Source organism: Acomys russatus, chromosome 2, assembly GCF_903995435.1.
Source record: "Acomys russatus chromosome 2, mAcoRus1.1, whole genome shotgun sequence".
Taxonomy (NCBI): Eukaryota; Metazoa; Chordata; class Mammalia; order Rodentia; family Muridae; genus Acomys; species Acomys russatus.
Window position 1 is genome coordinate 42,057,190 of NC_067138.1, and position 18,207 is coordinate 42,075,396.

Here is an 18,207-nt window from a genome sequence, read left to right on the forward strand (position 1 = left end):
TTGTAGAAATACACTGTAACTTGGATATTTTAGAATGGTATGACTTAGTAAAATTATTTTATGCAACTCTATTTGGTAGAAATTATCATTGCATATACACAGTATCTAACACAGAGTGAACCTGCTATGAATGTGGACAATTTTAAGATTCTAGCAAAAACTGCAATATTTCATAGGCAAATATTGTTTTGTAATTTGTATGCATTACACTGAAGTAAAATGTGGTATTATATTTTAATATCTCTACTTAGAATTTACATGCAAAAATCGAGTTTACTTAAAAATTTGGTAAATTTAAAATCATTGGTATAGAAGATGTTACTTATATTCTGTTATGACATAATATCTCACAAAGAAAAACCTTTGAGCCAGGCAGTGGTGGCGCATGCCTTTAATCCCGGCACTCAGGAGGTACAGGCAGGTGGATTTCGAGGCCAGCCTGGTCTACAATGTGAGTCCAGGACAGCCAAGGCTACACAGAGAAATTCTGTCTCTAAAAAACTAATGGAAAGAAAAAAGAAAAGCCTTTGAAAAAATAAAAATAATTTAGACATTCCAAGCAAATATGTTGAGAAGTAATATATAACTAAACCACTAGCAAGATTATTAACCAGTATCCATTGTAGGGAATAAAATAGATATATGATAATTTTATATATGATTATAACTATTTAAAGTGAATTAAAAATAAATTTAAAAGTGAAAAATAATTTCAATATTAAAGATGGAAGCACCAGCTCTAATAAGACTGGTATCTTTAATAACTGACAAGAGTATCCTTGAGATTCCTTGGGATGGTTTTCCAGTAATGCTCCCATTTTCCAAAACCAGGAAGAACTCCATTATAATCCAAGGTTCTTTTAAGTGTCTTATTCTATAAAAAGAAAAATGAATATTGTTAAAATTAACTAATCTTATCATCTTTAAACACTGATGTTATAACAATAATAACATAAATTCCATACAAATACAATAAGTATCATAGACCTTTTGAGATAGTAAGTTTCAAATGAACAAAATATATGAGGAATAATTCTACAAAATTTTGTGAACTGAAATTACTTTAATATCCATGTCTATAAATAATTTCTCAGTAAAGCTAGTCTTAATATTCAAAAACAATTACAGAGAAAAAATAATGTATAACTTATTATTTACAACATGTGTTTTTTCTTGCAGTTATTGATAAGAAGCAGATAAATAGTACTTAATGGCTTAGTTTTATTATTTCTATTATTTTTAAGAATAGCATTTATTATGTACGTGTATGTGTGCATAAAATGTGTGGTCATGTGCACTCATATAGATATGTATATGTGTGTGTCTATGTGTTTCGAGGACAGCATTTGTTTCTCTCCTTTTACCATATTGATTCATTATATTGAACACAGATCATTAGGCTTGGTGACAAACATCATTACCTGCTGAGCCATCTTATGAGCCCTGTAACTTCTCAAGACCATTAACTTTTACAATTCTTAGAACTGGTATTAACTTTTGTTTCTTTTATCTTTGAGTTTAATATAATTATACCATTTTCACTGCCCTTTCCTCTCCATAAACTGTTCTATTTACCCCTCCTTGCTCTTCTTCCAATTCATGGCATCTTTTTCTATTAAGTTATTACGTGCATATATATGAATGTATATATATTATACATAACATGCTCAGTCTGTTCTTGTTACTCATGTGTATGTTTTCAGGGATGACCATTTGGCATCAGACAACCAAATGCTGTGGTGTTCTTGGAGGAAAACTTATGTCTCGCATTCTCGGTATTCCTACTTTCCTTTGGTTCTTTATAGGGTTGAGGCTTTTGGTCTTTTCTGTGTCCACTCTGTCATGTCTATGGCTGTTGTCCTTGTTCGGCTTGTGTTTAGGTGGTTACATCGGTGAGATCTTATGGGTGTAGACTCTGAGGTTACTAAGAGACAGAATCTCACAGCAAACTCCCTCATCCTCTGGCACTGGCAATGCCACTCTTCTCTTCTTCACCACTGCTCCCTGAGCTTGACGTGCAGACATTGATTGACGTGTTAACATTTTTATTTTCTTATAATTTACTCAGACTACATCCTGGTTGTTAGCCCCTCACTTGTTAACACTCATTGCCTTCATCATGGATTCCTCTCCATGGTGCCTATTTGGAAGAGGTCCGTAGATCCTGAACTGTGCCTGACCAGTGCACCAAGTGGAGACCTGTGGGCATAAGTTCAGAAAACATCTTCTGAAGTCAAGAGAATACCCACACTGCCTGATTGTGGTGGAAGAAGACCTATAGTGAGAGTGAGAGGCAGCCGTTCTTTATCTCACCAGGCCGTGGGTTGAGGTATGCACTTTTGTGGTGAAGAATGTCAAGGACAAAGCATTATTTGTACAATGCAAGAAACAGTTAATCTGAAGAGTGGCACTCGTATTTTATAAGCATATCTTATTCTATGGCTCATTTAACTTATGCTGCTTTTTACTATAAGAAACAGATAATTAAAAACAGTTGATATAAATGTAAATGGAAGCAAAAGGTTTGTGTTACTTATATAAGTTGTTCCATTTAACTTTTACAACAACTGTGAAAGATGAGGAGTTATTGATTTTTGAAGATCATTCTAAAGTATTTTTAATAAAAATTTGTGACTCATGACAGATGTTAATAATTGCATTACAGCTTGACTTAAACAAGTATAATAATTACATTTTTAACCATTGAAAAAAATAGCTTCAAACTGGGAAAACAAATGTTCATGAAATAATTATGAAATCAATAATACTCAAGTTAACACTAATTTAATTTACAAGATAATATAATTATGTTGAAACTATATCTGATCTCAAAAGACTGAATGTGGTTCATTCTGTTATGGCACAATTTTGTTCATTTTTTTTCTCATTAGCTCAGTAAGTTAATACTATTGTGTTAAGTGTGGAAATTTGATCCTTGTACCATAACTCTTTACTTGAAAGATTGATATGCTTTTTCTTTCTACTCATCCTACCATGAAGTTATTTTCCATTCAAGTGATTCAAATTATTACATATTAACTCACCAACTCTGTTCCTGAAAATCCTGGAATAATTTGGCATCTTAAGTAAACTTGATTAACAGAATTTCTGTAGTAACTTGAAATTACTAATTCCAAATATGCCAGAGACTTTCATACTATTTTTTCAAACTCAAAGTAGCATTATTTACATAAAGTCGATAGTAAGGATATCTATGGTGCTGGTACAAGACTTATCCTATGGGGACTGGAATGCATAAAGCACTTAGAACCAGTGTCCAGGAGCCTGAAAATTCTAAAAATTTTGGTTCAGAGAATTTATATGAACAGCTAAGACCTTCAGATCCATGGAAGTGAAGCTTATATTTTAAGCCAAAAATTCTCTTTCTTTCTAATATTATGAAATAAGTAATGCTTAAAGTTGATTATTTCATAGTTAAAAACAAAAAGCATTGTAGAAGGAGTCATGTTGATGAATAGGTTCAAGAAATGTCAGAGAATTACATCAATGCAATACATAAAAAATATGGACCATCAACTCAGAAGAAAATACCAATAGAAAGGCTAGCTTTAGGAAGTAATATAGAACTGAATTACATTTATATATTTTTTTATTCATATTTCTTTGATAAAATAATTATTGGTAGTTGATAATAAAAGATATAATGTAGGAAAAGAAGACAATAAAACAGGAAAACTGCTTCAGTAGATAGACGGCACATCAGCACCAAATATCAATTTGTCTCCCAACGCAATTAAGTCCAAGGTCCATGTTCAATTCTTTCCATCACTATAACTGCACAACTGACAGAGAGCAACATAGAGGATAAAGACATAACTTGGGTCACCAATTTAAGTAGAAACCCAGTTCATCATGGAAGGAAAGTAATCCAGTTGAATGTTTAGCAGCTTGTCATTTTGTGTTTGCTGAGTAAAAATAAAAAAATAAAAGAGTAAAGGTTCTAATGTTCAGCCTGAATCTGCATTTTAAGGGATGGTGCAACCCACATTCAGGATGAGCCTTCCATACTCATCAAGATGCTACGGAAATGCTTCCACAGACATCATAAGAATTATATCTCCTGTTTCTAAACACACTCGAGAAGATCACCAAAAATAACTGCCACAGCTACTTTCCAAATGTCACTGCTCTCATTGCTTAGTAGAGGTGTTCATTTGCGAAGTATAGATACACACTACTTGATGGTCACATGCATCATAAACATAATAATTTATTTCGAGCAAAAAGAACAATCACTCAGAGATCAATAAATTTATTCATCATAGAGTATTTTAAAGGTAAGAAATCTTTAATATTCTGAGACAAACTAAAGCTACTGAAGAAAATTGAGTCTCTGGGCTAATAAGAACTTGGGCTTGATCATTCTTGGTTAGGTCATATTTTTCTAGTCAAGAACAGTGTGGCTCTCATGGATCTAATGAAATCTAAGCCTTGAGGAGGAACATCTTGTATTTTTTCAGGGTCATCAATGACATGCTTGGCAGTAAGCCCCTCCCTCCCCTTTCATACATACATACACTGCCCTTGTTGACTAGCTCTATGGGTTCTGAGAGGAATATCTGTAGTCTATAATTATCTTGCTTCACTCTGCCACCTTGGTCAATAACAAGGAGAAGCAGACACACAGGGGATATACAACCTCAATGTCTCCTGATATTTTGTAAGATGTTCCCTATTCCTTCATTCTTTCATCTTTTGTTATTTGTTTTTAAAATTCATTGTAATTTATTCATCTTACATCCAGATTGTTATCCCCTCACTATTATCTTCCTATTCCCACCCTTCCTCTTTCTTCCACACTATTCCCTTCCCCTAGACCTCTGAGAGGGGAGGCCTTCTTCTTCCACTGTCAGACCACAGCATTTCAGGTCTCATCAAGATAACCTACATCCCCTTCCTCTGTGTGACAGCAAGGTCTCCCCACCAATGGGAAGTGATCAGGGCTGCAGAGTTCATGTCAGAGCAGTCTCAGCTACCCCACCCCAGCCCCCATGTGGAGAATGAGCTGTCCATTAGCTACATCTGAACATGGGTTCTAGGTTCTTTGCATGCATAGTCCTCAGTTGGTGCATCAGTTTGTGTAGGTGTCCCTGGGTCCAGGTACAGGTCTGCCTGTTTGAATGTCTCATTGTGAGACTTCTGACCCCTCTGGGTCCATTCATTTCCTCCAATCTTCCAAACAACTCTCAGAGATTTGCCCATAGTCCAGCTGTAAGACTTAGAATCTTTCCTGGACCCTTTTCTAGCTGAAGTGTCTCAGAGGACATCTATACTGGGCTAATGTCCACTTATAAGTGATTATATATCATGCATGTCTTTCTGGGTCTGGCTTACCTCACACAGGATGATCTTCTCTAGTTCCATACATTTGCCTTCAAATTTCAATATTTCCTTCTTTTTAATTGCTGAGTAGTATTTCATTGTGTAAATGTACCACAGTTTCTTTGCCCACTGTTTGGTTAAGGGATATCTGAGTTTGTTCCAGATGCTGGCTATTACAAATAAAGCTGCTATAAACATAGCTTGAGCAAATGTCCTTGTTTTGTGGTGTAACATTTTTCAGGTATATACCCAGGAGTGGAATAGCTGGGTCTTTTAGTAGAACTTTTCCCAATTTTCTGAGAAAGAATGAGATTGCTTTCCAAAGTGGTTGTACAAGTTTGCATTACCACCAGCAATCTTAAGGCATTTTTATTCTTCATGTCACTGGAAACTAAGAATGTTAGATGTTTAAAATATGTTTAATAACATTTTATATTTAATTTTGGCAATTTTATGTTCAAAATCACGTCCAAATTTTAACTGGATAGTTTTTCTTGAAATTTAGGGTTTTATTTTTATTTTTATAGTATGGCACTATTCAACTCTCAGAGAAATAGTTGGAAAAGATTTTCTGTTGTCTGCCTCCTCACTCAACTGATCATTTCCTTTACTGACTCATTTCCAACAAATTTTGATCAGGGAGTCCACAGGAGCACCTACTCAAGATATATGGTTGCTATTTCTCCTGGTTTATCATAAGAACTAGATGGTAAGACTCTGTTTTTGAAGATACCTTAACTTTGGTTTTAGACCACAGACAAATCAATCTTGAACTACCCAAGAAATACTCTCCTGATGTATATCTTTCACAGTGCTCAGAATTTCTATGTAGAATATTGGAGGATAACAATATCATTAATAGTCTTATCAAATGGTTGACCATGTATGCTACAATATGGACACACCTGGCAAGATGTCACCACTGGTGAATAATACCACAGCTAATGAGTAGTGGCATAATTTTCTTGATAGGATTTGAGGCCTTCTCCACAGAAGAGAATTCATGAATATAAAGAGGGTCAAAACCTATAGCTAAGGGAGCCATTGGCTCTAGGAGAGAACCTATTGATGTTGACTGTTGATTGATAACCATTGATAAATTATTATGCTGCTAAACTGCCTTATGAATATTTATATTTACATTTATAGATTTGTGGTGTTTTTATTCTTGATCAGAAAAGTTTGTTTTCACAAAGAGTAGTACTTAATGTAAAACCTCATAACCACTTAAAATGCTGAAAATAAGTAACCATATCAGAAATATAATGCTAAAAATAAAAGACACCTGTATCAGCAGACATAATAAAGGTGTAGATGTAAAGAATACAAGAGCCAAAGAATAGAGAGGGAATGATGAGAAAGACTGGCCTCTGGGCTTGACGTGGCTGCTCTATCCATACTCAGAAGCTGTGATTATCTGCAAAGGATCAAAATAACTAAAAATTCCAACAGGAAAGCAAAGGGGTCCCTGGTGTTCTACCTCTAGTTGCAGCTTTACAGTAGTGGATGAATATGAAAGAGAGAGAACCATTTATTATCGAGTGGTGGCCATTGGTAGGTTACCCTTGCTGCAGTAGATGGTCTTCCACATGTACATAAATAGGTATTGTGATTAGGATTCAGTGAGTTATAAAGAAAAAAGCAACAACTTTTGGAGGGAGATATTAGGAGAATGGTAGTTTTAGAGAGGGATATGACGATATACATTTTAAACATATATGAAAATAAAATAAAATAAAACAGTTAAAAAGCCTAAGTAGTAAGTCTATCCAAAGCCAGATTTGCGGATTTGTTGGTGGTGCTACATCAGGCTTGGACTATAGAATGTTAGCCTGCTTTCTGATTATACCATTAAGCTTTAATTATTGTAAACACAGAAAAAAGAAAAATTCTAAAAATTGTGAAATTGAAACATAGCCTGAAATTTCTTAACTTGTCTAGTACCCCATTCTCTTTTTCTTTTTATAAAATATACTACCTTAACTTCTTAAAGGCATTGTTCAGAATTCATAGCTTTCCCCACATTGTGGCATAATCATCATCATCACCCACCTATGCGAGATTTACATCACCACAACTGAAATTCTATACTCATTAATGAGTAAACTCCCAAACTGCTCTCCCTTCAGTCTCAGGGAACCTTGATTCAGCCATCTATCTGAGTGAATTTTAAGATTCTCAAGAGGAGAATCATCCCCTATACGCCCTTCTATCTGGCTATAACTCTCAAACATCTTTTGAGAACATCTGTGTTACAGCATGTGTCGCAAGTTTATTCTCTCTTGTAAAATTATGCCTTAGCTGCAAAATATAATTGAGTTTGGCAAAACTATTATAAGAACTTAAAAACTGGAAACACTAATTGCTATTAATGAGTTCAGGGGACCATAAATTAAAGGGACTGGAGAGTGTTGGGCGGGGACTGAGGAACAAGAAACTGCCCTCACACTAAAACCTTGATTTGAACACAATTTCATTTGTAGTCAGAATTAGATATAAATTTTTATGGATTTACTGTTGGGTTTGAAAATGGACAAACTGCAGAGCATATTTCCAATGGAGCCTTTCCTTTGAAAACAGAAGGTTTTCCTTTAATTCTTTGTAGAATTTATTCAATTTCTTCATCTGTTTGAATGTATGCATTTTCCCCAATTTTATTTGGACTCCTACAAAGGTATTATTTGTCCCAAATCAGCTGGAAGTAACCTTAAGATAACAATACCCCATTTCCTGTAAGGAGGCCTGAGTAGGTTTTTTGTTGCTTTCTTGGATGATATATGTTTATTTTCATTGGGAATTGGTTATTATTGGACTTATTTAGAGAGAAAACAAGGCTGGATTCAGGGATGTCTCTCTTTTACTTTATCTTTCATTTTTAGGGTTGGAGTAGGAGTTGAAAAGAAATAAGGAGAAATATAGATATATAGGAATGATAAGACAAAAAATCGATTAGTGAATCTACTCCTCTAGTTATTGTCTTAATTGTTACTCAAAAGGTTACTTTTAATTCACTGGCATAAAACTTAGTATATAGATGCGAAATAAGTTTGATTTTAGGTACATTGGTATAGAATTTAAATTTAAGATTATTCTTAAATTTATGTATATTTTTCTATTGTATATATTTTTATTATATATATATTTCTATTGTAATATGCAGTATTATATGCGTACAACTTTATCATAATACAATATTTACTTCCAATACTTTGAAGGTGCTATTGCTATTGCAGGATGTTTAGGAAAACAAGTTATACAACAACGTGTTTATTGTGGTATTTGAACAAATCATGGTCATATCAATTACTAGTCTATTTTTATCACAATAATATACAACTTAAGTGAACAGATAGATATGATTCTATAGAAAGATAGTTAAATAGATAAGGTCTTCAAACACCTCAGACACATACAGAGTATGGCATTTAAAATGCTTTTATTTTTTTAAAGATTCATTGACAATGAGACAGGGTAACTCCTGGTAACACTCAGCCTACCTTAAAGAGGATGATGAGCATTAAAAAAAAATCTCCTTATGGAGATGGCCTCAAATGTGGCAAATAAGCCACTGGGCAAAATGTCCACATTTCAACTACAGACAGAATTCTGCCTAAAAAAAGGCAAGCTTGGATGCAGGCAGAGTTCACTGCCAAATTCTGCCAAAACAGGGTTAGCAAGTCCTCAATAGTTTCTGCCTCACAAACATGTCTGTCAGATATATTGGGCCAGGAGGCTGAAGATGATGCTCCAATGTTATAGAGAGTTCTGGGTGATTGTTCAGGAAGCAAACTGTCTCTGTCATGTTCTCATTTGGGAAGCTATTAACCTGCACTCCCTGTATACTTAGCTAATTAATTTAATTCCTTCTCAAGTCTATGATGGGGGTGAAGACCAGATAGCTTAGTTTTACAATTAAACTTACTTGTTTATGGGTTAAGATGTTTTTAGTTCTAGATAGATGTTCTAAGTTGATAATGATGAGATATGATAGATTTTTATTTTCTTTCAGAAATTTAGACTCACCAATATAGAGAAATTGTTTTTTTCAAGGCTGTCAAATACAAATAGCTAGAACACTATGAATGTAACATTTGTATAACTTCTGACTGTGTCATGATTTTTCTTGCTATAGGTCGTTTATTGTATATATGTGTAATAATTTAAATGTATATGTAAGAAATAAAATAAATCTGTACAACAAAAACAAAAAAAAGAAAAGAAAGAGCAGTTTTTCCTCTTAAAAACCAAACCATAGTAATCATGCCATTGAAATAAGCAAGGTAGTGAGCAGTGAGGACATAGCTGGTCAAGGTAAAACGAACAAATGAAATCTGTCCCACATCTTTCCACCATGTTAGAAGCACATTCCAGTGTTAATTGCCTATGATTTTCTGATGACAGAACTTGGCCCACCAAATACTTCATTTTCAGAAGGAATTAACTTGCTCTAGAATATGCACTCACATTTCCTATTTTCCCATCAACAACAAGTCAGTCCAGTGATGAGGGCTAATTTTATCTCCTGTAGACCTACATAGTACTGGATTTTGATTCACAAACAGCAGTAGGTTCACAAAATCAAAAGTGGAAAAACAAGTGATCACCAGATGACAGATGACTTTACTTATTTTGTTACAAAGAGTTTATGTTTTCTGACATTGACATATATGAAGCAAAATCATTGAAGGCCACAAAATCCTCAATACTCAGAGCACTACAATTTCTCAGAACAATTTTGCTGCTGTAGGCACATCTCTCTTTATAGGCCATAAACATATGTTGTTTCATGGGTTTTTATGAATTTTTCATATACATTCCTCATGTGGGTATAGATAAACATTAGAACACAACAAAGATTTAAAGATAGGCCAGCATTCTGCTGCAAGTTCCACACCATGCACAACCCTGACTATGAACAATCAACCAAGCTTGAGATTTTATTGTCAAGCTGGAGATCTCCATGCACCATAAAAATAATATCAGAAACCTCTTGTACTGATTAAGTAAAAAAGCAATTGCCAAGATTTGTGAACCAACTTGTTTATTCTGGAATTCTGGGTTCCAGAGACTAAATTCTCTTGACCAATCTTTGGTTTTGGTGTACCTCTATATCTTTAAACTGCAGGATGTGTCTGTCAAGAAATTCAACTTGTAGGGTGGCTTGACTTTCTCCACAATGAGACCAGATATATAATTGCATGTCAGGCTTTGATTTCTAAATATAAGATAAACAGACACATGCCAATGTCAAGGACACCTTCTGTCTCTCTAAGCATGGTGTTTAACTCATCTACTAACATTCTGGAATTTCATCTCAAAACTCATGAGATATAAAAGTCTATGACAAGTTAGCTCAGTTGAGCTGCTGTGTCCTATGGTCCTGAATCTCACCCCTGAATATTTCATTCTCCTACTAAAGATAGCTGGATATTTGTCCTCTGAATATACTAAATGACTCATTAGTGAACAATTCAGATTGAGTATAAATGGTTTAAAATTATTACTGTGAACAAGTTTTAAAATAACTGAAGAAAGAACTTGAGATTTCTTTTGATACTCAAGGGAATCTCTGAACTCAAAGACCCTTTGAAATAAAAAGATAAACATGTCTGGAACATAATGCCACAAAAGAAACATGGTAATTCTAGTCAGAAATAATGGTTACATGGCAAGGGAGGATCAAGCTTAAAGAAAACCAAAACCAGCAGGTCAGCTACCAATTATGGTAGTTCCATTCTCACCATCTGGGAATAACTTTAGTGGATTTGGATTGTTTCTCTTCCCCGATGCTCATTGAGGAGCCCATAGTCTTTCTTGGGCTAACTCCAGTCATAGTGACTTCAGCTTTCCTTAGCTTATTGAGAGCTCAAGATTCTGGAGGTTGAAACATCCTAGGTTCTCCATTATATTCATACCCTCATCAAACAACCTTCCAGGCACTCCCTGCAAGGGGTTTGACAATACATTAAACTGCTTGGCTTCAGAAACTTCCTGGAAATTTGGTGGAAGCCCAGATGAACCCATAAGCCTTTCATTTTGCATCTCTACAAGATCAGTACCATGTGAATGATCCTACCAAGGGCTGCTGCCAGATTAACATCCATCTGAACCTCTACACAGCTATAGTAGTCACTATGCCTTCTTGGGCAAACCTAAAAGAATCCTTCCCCAGCGGTTGGCTTTGAAAGGAACTCTGTTAGAAGCTCCCCGGATTTAGTCTCTTTCCTTCAAATAATTTGTATTTTTATCAGCTAAAGATGACTAGGGACAGTTTTCCTATTATCCCAGTGAAACGGGAGAGACTTCTTTCTCATTGCACAAACCTCTTCAGGAATTAGTACTTGTTTCTTTTGTTTTATTTTGTTTTGTTTTGTTTTGTTTTGTTTTGTTTTGTTTTACATGCTGGCTCTGTCTGAAACTTTATATGCAATCATACTCCCTTCCTCGCCAAATTCCCCATCTCTTACTCCACACGAAGCTTTCTCCAACTGTAAACATAAAAGGAGTCAGTAGTAATCACAATGCACCCTGAATGCTATGCTATTTTGAAATCTTCCACTAAACAAATTAGACCACTCTAACATCTGCCCCACAGGAGTTCTCAAGACTCAGGCAAGAAGAAGTCAGATATTTTTAGCAGACAACAACTTTAATGGCCTCTATTCCATTTCGCAGCAGTCCTAAAGCCTTGTGAGCACATTGGTTTTTTTTTTTTTTCTTCTTCTTCCGTTTTATGTTCTATGCTCAGAATAGAATATCAAATGAAGCTCTAATTACAACATTCTAGGGACTCTTCGGCCCACAGCTCCAAATTTCCCATATTCTTTCCACAAACCACTTTTTTTTTTAAAAAAGAGTTATTTATTTATTTATTTATTGCATATGAGTGCTTTATCTGCAGAAGAGGGCATCAGATCACATTATAGATAGTTGTGAGCCACCATATGGTTGCTGAGAATTGAACTCAGGACCTCTGGAAGAGCAGGCGGCGCTCTTAACCACTGAGCCATGTCTCCAGCACCACAAACCACTTTTAAAGGCCTATGAACCACATAGTTTTTTCAGAGAAAGAACCCTGCATCCCAACATCAGTATTTTATATTCTTACCAAGATACTTAAAGCACGAGGGTTTATTTTGGTTCACGGCTTGAGAGGGAATTCATGCACCCAAGGAGGGACAGGAGGAGGCAACTCACTATATTGTACTACAGTCAGAAAGCAGGGAGGTGAACACTAGCACTCCACCAGGTTGCTCCATTTTCTTTTGCATTCATTCTGGACTCTAGAGTATGAGTCAGCACCTTTCATAGTCAAATGAAAAACCACCAAAGGAGGTTTTTCCTCTTTAGTTTACTCTGTCTGCAAATAGCCTCATGGCATCTCCCAGGGGACCGTATATCCATCACACTCATAGTGGAGTTAAGCCATCATAAACAATGGTAAGCCTTCTATTCGTAAAGGGAAAACTGAGAAAATTGCATCTCGTTTCTTAAGAATATTTTGTATTATGTAATGGAAGCATTCATAAGTCCCATCTAAAGCTATACAGTAGCAGCCTGAAATTTCTCAATTTAAGTATTTCCACATAGAAAAATAAGATAAGGACTAAGGATGTCACTCAATGGTAGATGCCTGTCTATATAATTAATTTCAATCTTAGAACCACAACAAATCAAAAACGCAAGCAAACAAAAGTCACAAGCAAATGCAGAAATAATACCATTGATAATAACTTTGATTCATTATATGCTAAATAAAATACTGAATTGAAAAGCATTTGAATGCAACAAAATGTATATTAATCTAAGACTCGGATTAATTTCAATGGATTTTTCATATCTAAATTAAAAAATAATTTAATTAAGGTATATATGATATATACTTGATATCATATGTATGATCTAAAATAATTTTTGAAAATCACCCCACAGTAACTAAGAATTTTATAATTAGTCCAAAACAGATAAAAGTTAAGTTCAGATAATTTGATCGGGAATGATGTTTGATGAGCCTGTAGTCACTCTAATAGGTCCAGTCTTCTGCGCACAACCTTTTTACAGCAACCCACACAATGCTATTTATTTAATTATTATTATATGTAATGGTTATTTTTTAATTCAGCTTAACAAAATCTAGAGTCATCTAAGATGGAGTCTTAAGTATTTCCTATCTTTTTCTTTTAAGATTTATTTATTTATAAGATGGCATCCGATCATGTTATAGATGGCTGTGAGTCACCATGTGGTTGCTGGGAATTGAACTCAGAACCTCTGGAAGAGCAGTCAGGGCTCTTAACCTCTGAGACATCTCTCCAGCCCCAAGTCTCAGGTATTTCCTAAACAGGTTGGCTTGTAAAACATTTGTCTCCTAGATTACTTTAATTGAAGTGAAGAGCTAACCTGAGTTTAGGCAGAATCAGCCCTGGACTAAATGTAGAGAAATGGCTGAGCACTTGCAAGCATGTTCACTTAACCTTTGCTATCTGCTGACTGTGGATGTAATTTCTCCTATTCCTTCAATCTCCTGACACCCTGAAATTCCTGTATTCATAGCATGTAACCTAGAATTGTGAACTAAGTCAACAATTTTATTTTAATTTGCTTTTGTCTGGGTATTTTATCACAGCAATAGAAGTGAAACTAAGACAATATAAATATAATGTTTATAATTTTTCACGTCTCATTATGGAGATGAAGATCTATGCTTCTGAATACTTTGAAAGCCATAGTGCATTGATTAATTTTTTCAAAGTTATTAACTTTTTCCAACTCAAAAAATGTTAGGTAATTTGTGTTATAAGATTTGTGGTCACTTTAAGCATATAATTTACTCTAATGAAGGTCTGCTTATAATCATCAATGTGATATTTATTGGGGAAATGACTGAAAAGTAATGACCTTCAAGTAGTTAAAATTGATACAGTCCAGAGGGACCAACAAAATGACAATAATTTTAAGTGTCAGACAATGACCTCACAAATCATGGAAAGTCACGTGTGGTGCTGCATACCCGTAATCTAGGGACTCATGGGTGGAGGAAGGACAATCAAGAATTCAAATACATTTCCAGTCAGGTAGAAAGTTTGCTACATGGGACACTCTCTCATAATAGCAAAACCAAATCAACTAGCTGAGTATAAAATTATAAAGGACAGTTTAAAAGAAAAATTACAAAGAAAACCTTCACTGCAGATGAGAAGTCATACAATTTAATTGTTTATTAATTTATAATTTGCACCATAATTTCAGTGGAAAGACTGAGTAAATATTATTATTAAAATCAGTAGTCACCATACTGGATAAGGTCAGAATTCTTTTTGTAATTATTAAAAATATTTTTAAAGATTCATTTATTTATTATCTATACAGTATTCTGCCTGCATGTGCACCAGAAGAGGGTACTGATATCACCCTAGATGATTATGAGCCATAATGTGGTTGCTGGGAATTAACTCAGGACCCTCAGAAAAACAGCCAGTGCTCCTAAATTCCAAGCCATCCCGTCAGCCCCTATTAAAAATATTTTATTCCAATAAAAGTAAAGACTTCAAAACTTAGTTTGAAGCCAGTTTGGTCACTAACCATAGCTTTCTCTAGAGAATAATTCTCTATATAGCTGTGATTAATACAACGTTTCTAGCAATAAGAGTATTATAAATTTAATTTATAATAATTCCTGAAGGTTCACCTATAAGATGAAAATCATTCAAAAATTTTATTCTCATTTGAGAAACAATGAATTCAGATGCAGGATTTTAGTATCTCCTTGCTATTTCTGATGTCACAACTAACTAACAGAAAACATTCTTGAAAATATCCCATATAGAAAATGGTGGTGGGATGTAGGTAAGTGTTCCAGTTAAACAAAATATAGTGTCCAATGGAATTGCTGTGACTCTCATCTTTTCCATCCATCTCTTTCTTCTCAGTCTATCTGAATGTCATATCACCTTCTTAATAATATTCTATTTCACTTATGGGGGCCAGACTGAGGTGTGAGGTCAATTAATACAATACTGTGGGACATACAAATGTAGGCATAAGAGCTGAAATTTAATTTAGTCATCTCATGTTAATCTCTAAGAATCCAAGATAGAGTGACAACATAATTAAAGGAAAGGAGAGGAGGATTTATGGGGAAATGGAAGGAGCAAGTGAAATATAGCCTCAAGAAATGACAGCAAAAAGATACTTAATTTCATTTTTCTAATATTTAAAGAAGCACAGAAGAAAAAAAATATCTGATCTAAATAACTATTATGGATAATAATACACATATAACACTAGTAAAAAATATATGTCCAATTAGGCCATTTCAATATTTATTATTTATTGTAAATTTTATGTAGGATTATATGTCTCAGCCTCACAGTCACAATGAAGTAGTAATCTACATTAGCAATAAATGATTTTTAAAAATGTGTTTTGTTTTACATGATGTATTTTAAGGTGTTGAGTTGTGCTTTTCTACCACAAATTGGACATATGTGATACACAGTGACCAGTCTGTCTTTCCTTGAATGTTTTAAAAATATCATTATTCTTAGATTACTTTGATATCCTTATTAAGTGAAAAGATTAATTACAATATGCTCAACGAGCTGTAGCAGAAACCATTAATCATTTAATATGAAAGAAATTAAGCGGCCACTCTTTGATCACTGAACCCCTTTTTCTGAGCCATAAAACCATGTAATTCATGAATGATCATAGCTGTAGATCGAAACTGAAAACATGATTTATTTTCTTATTTCTTTGATTTGTTGCCTATTTATATTACAGTCCAAAATTATTTGAAAGGGAATATAAAAATATTACATCACATTTTTAAAAAATAACTTCACACCTATTTACACGTACTTTTACCTTACTATTTTTTATACTAAATGCATTTTTTCATTTCAAAAACTATGCATTGGTTGTTGCTACTTATACTGTTCATTCAATATGGTCAGATTTTTAAATTTTCCACTTATTGGACAGTCAAAAATATTGTGGCATTTTAAGATTATGAAATTAAAATTGTATGGAAGCATTAGAACGCTTGGTTTCAAAGTGCCTTTTCTAATTCTGTTACTCAGGCTGAGATCAAGGTTCCCCATGAGGCAGGTGCTATTCTACTTCACAGAGGGACTATTCACAAGTACATGCAGGTATATCTTTTTTTTTTTTTTTTTTTTTTTTGCCTCTACATTTTTTTTTTTTTTTTTTTTTTTTTTTGGTTTTTTTTTTTTTTGGTTTTTTTTAATATATAAAGAACTCAAGAAATTAAACACCACCAAACCAAATAACCCAATTGAGAAATGGGGCTTGGAACTAAACAGAGAATTCTCGACAGAAGAATATCAAATGGCTGAGAAATACTTAAAGAAATGCTCAACCTCCTTAGTCATCAGGGAAACACAAATCAAAACAATTCTGAGATTCCATCTTACACCCATCAGAATGGCTAAGATCAAAAGCTCAAGCAACACCACATGCTGGCGAGGATGTGGGGAGAGAGGAACACTCCTTCATTGGTGGTGGGAATGCAAACTAGTACAGCCATTTTGGAAATCTATCTGGTGCTATCTCAGAAAAATGGGAATAGGGCTTCCTAAAAACCCAGCATTTCCACTCCTTGGAATATACCCGGAAGATGCTCCAGCACACAACAAGAAAATTTGCTCAACCATGTTCATAGCAGCCTTATTCATAATAGGCAGAACATAGACACAGCCTAAGTGTCCCTCAGTAGAAGAATGGATAAAGAAACTGTGGTACATATACACTATGGAATACTACTCAGCTTTTAAAAACAAGGAATTCCCGAAATTTGTGGATAAATGGATTGAGCTAGAAATGATCATAAGGAGTGAGTTAACCCGAAGCAGAAAGACTCAAACGGTATATACTCACTTATATCTGCATACTAGCCCAAGGGGCATGTCCCACAAAAGCCTTCACTTACCAGGAAACTGGGACAGAGGGGAGGACATCTTATTGAGACTCTAGATGAGAGAAGCATGGGAGAATAGCAAAGTAGAAGGATCCAGAGGATCCTAGAAACCTACAAGTAGAACATTATGATAGGCATATTTGGGCCCAGGGGTCCCGCTCAAACTAAGGCACCAGCCAAGGACAATACAGGCGGTAAACTTTAAGCCCCTACCCAGATCTAGCCAATGGTCAGAACATTCTCCACAGTTGAGTGGAGAGTGGGATATGACTTTCTCACATACTCTGGTGCCTCACATTTGACCATGTCCCCTGGAGGGCGAGACCTGGTGGCACTCAGAGGAAGGACAGCAGGTTGCCAAGAAGAGACTTGATACTCTATGAGCATATACAGGGGGAGGTAATCCCCCTCAGGAACAGTCATAGGGGAGGGGAATAATGGGAAAATGGGGGGGGGGAGAATGGGAGGATACAAGGGATGGGATAAACATTGAGATGTAACAAGAATAAATTAATAAAAAAAAATTTTAAAAACATGCAGGTATATCTACAAGAAGAAAGGAAGATATGTGCCCACTAAATGTTAGTGAAACACCACTTATTTTGAAATTATATAAATGCTTATACTAACCCATGTTCAGCAAGACAGAACTGTCAATGGGGCACACAGACAATTAGGGAACATTTTAATGTACTGGGTGTTATGTTTCAAAGAAGGATTAGAATCAACCATTGGTTGATAAGTCAATGGAAAACACAAAGACAGAGCCAAAATGGAATTTTGAAAGGTAAGGGATGGAGATATAGCTCAATTGGGAGAGGGCATATGTAAAATATATGCAATCATGTGTTAAGACTCTAGGTGTGTGTTTTGTGTGGGGGTGTGTGCAAGGAGATGCTCATCAATTTAGACAATATCATGATAAG

The 18,207-nt window shown here is 34.8% G+C and overlaps 1 protein-coding gene across 1 annotated transcript in view; it reads right to left on the reverse strand.

The window, feature by feature from the left end:
- Positions 1–757: 757 nt before the first annotated feature.
- Cnbd1 (cyclic nucleotide binding domain containing 1) overlaps positions 758–18,207 on the reverse strand; it is a 332,377-nt gene continuing 314,927 nt past the window's right edge. Inside the window, exon 14 of the mRNA XM_051155903.1 lies at positions 758–874. Coding sequence (XP_051011860.1) covers positions 758–874 — 117 coding nt within the window. The remainder of the gene's footprint in view (positions 875–18,207) is intronic.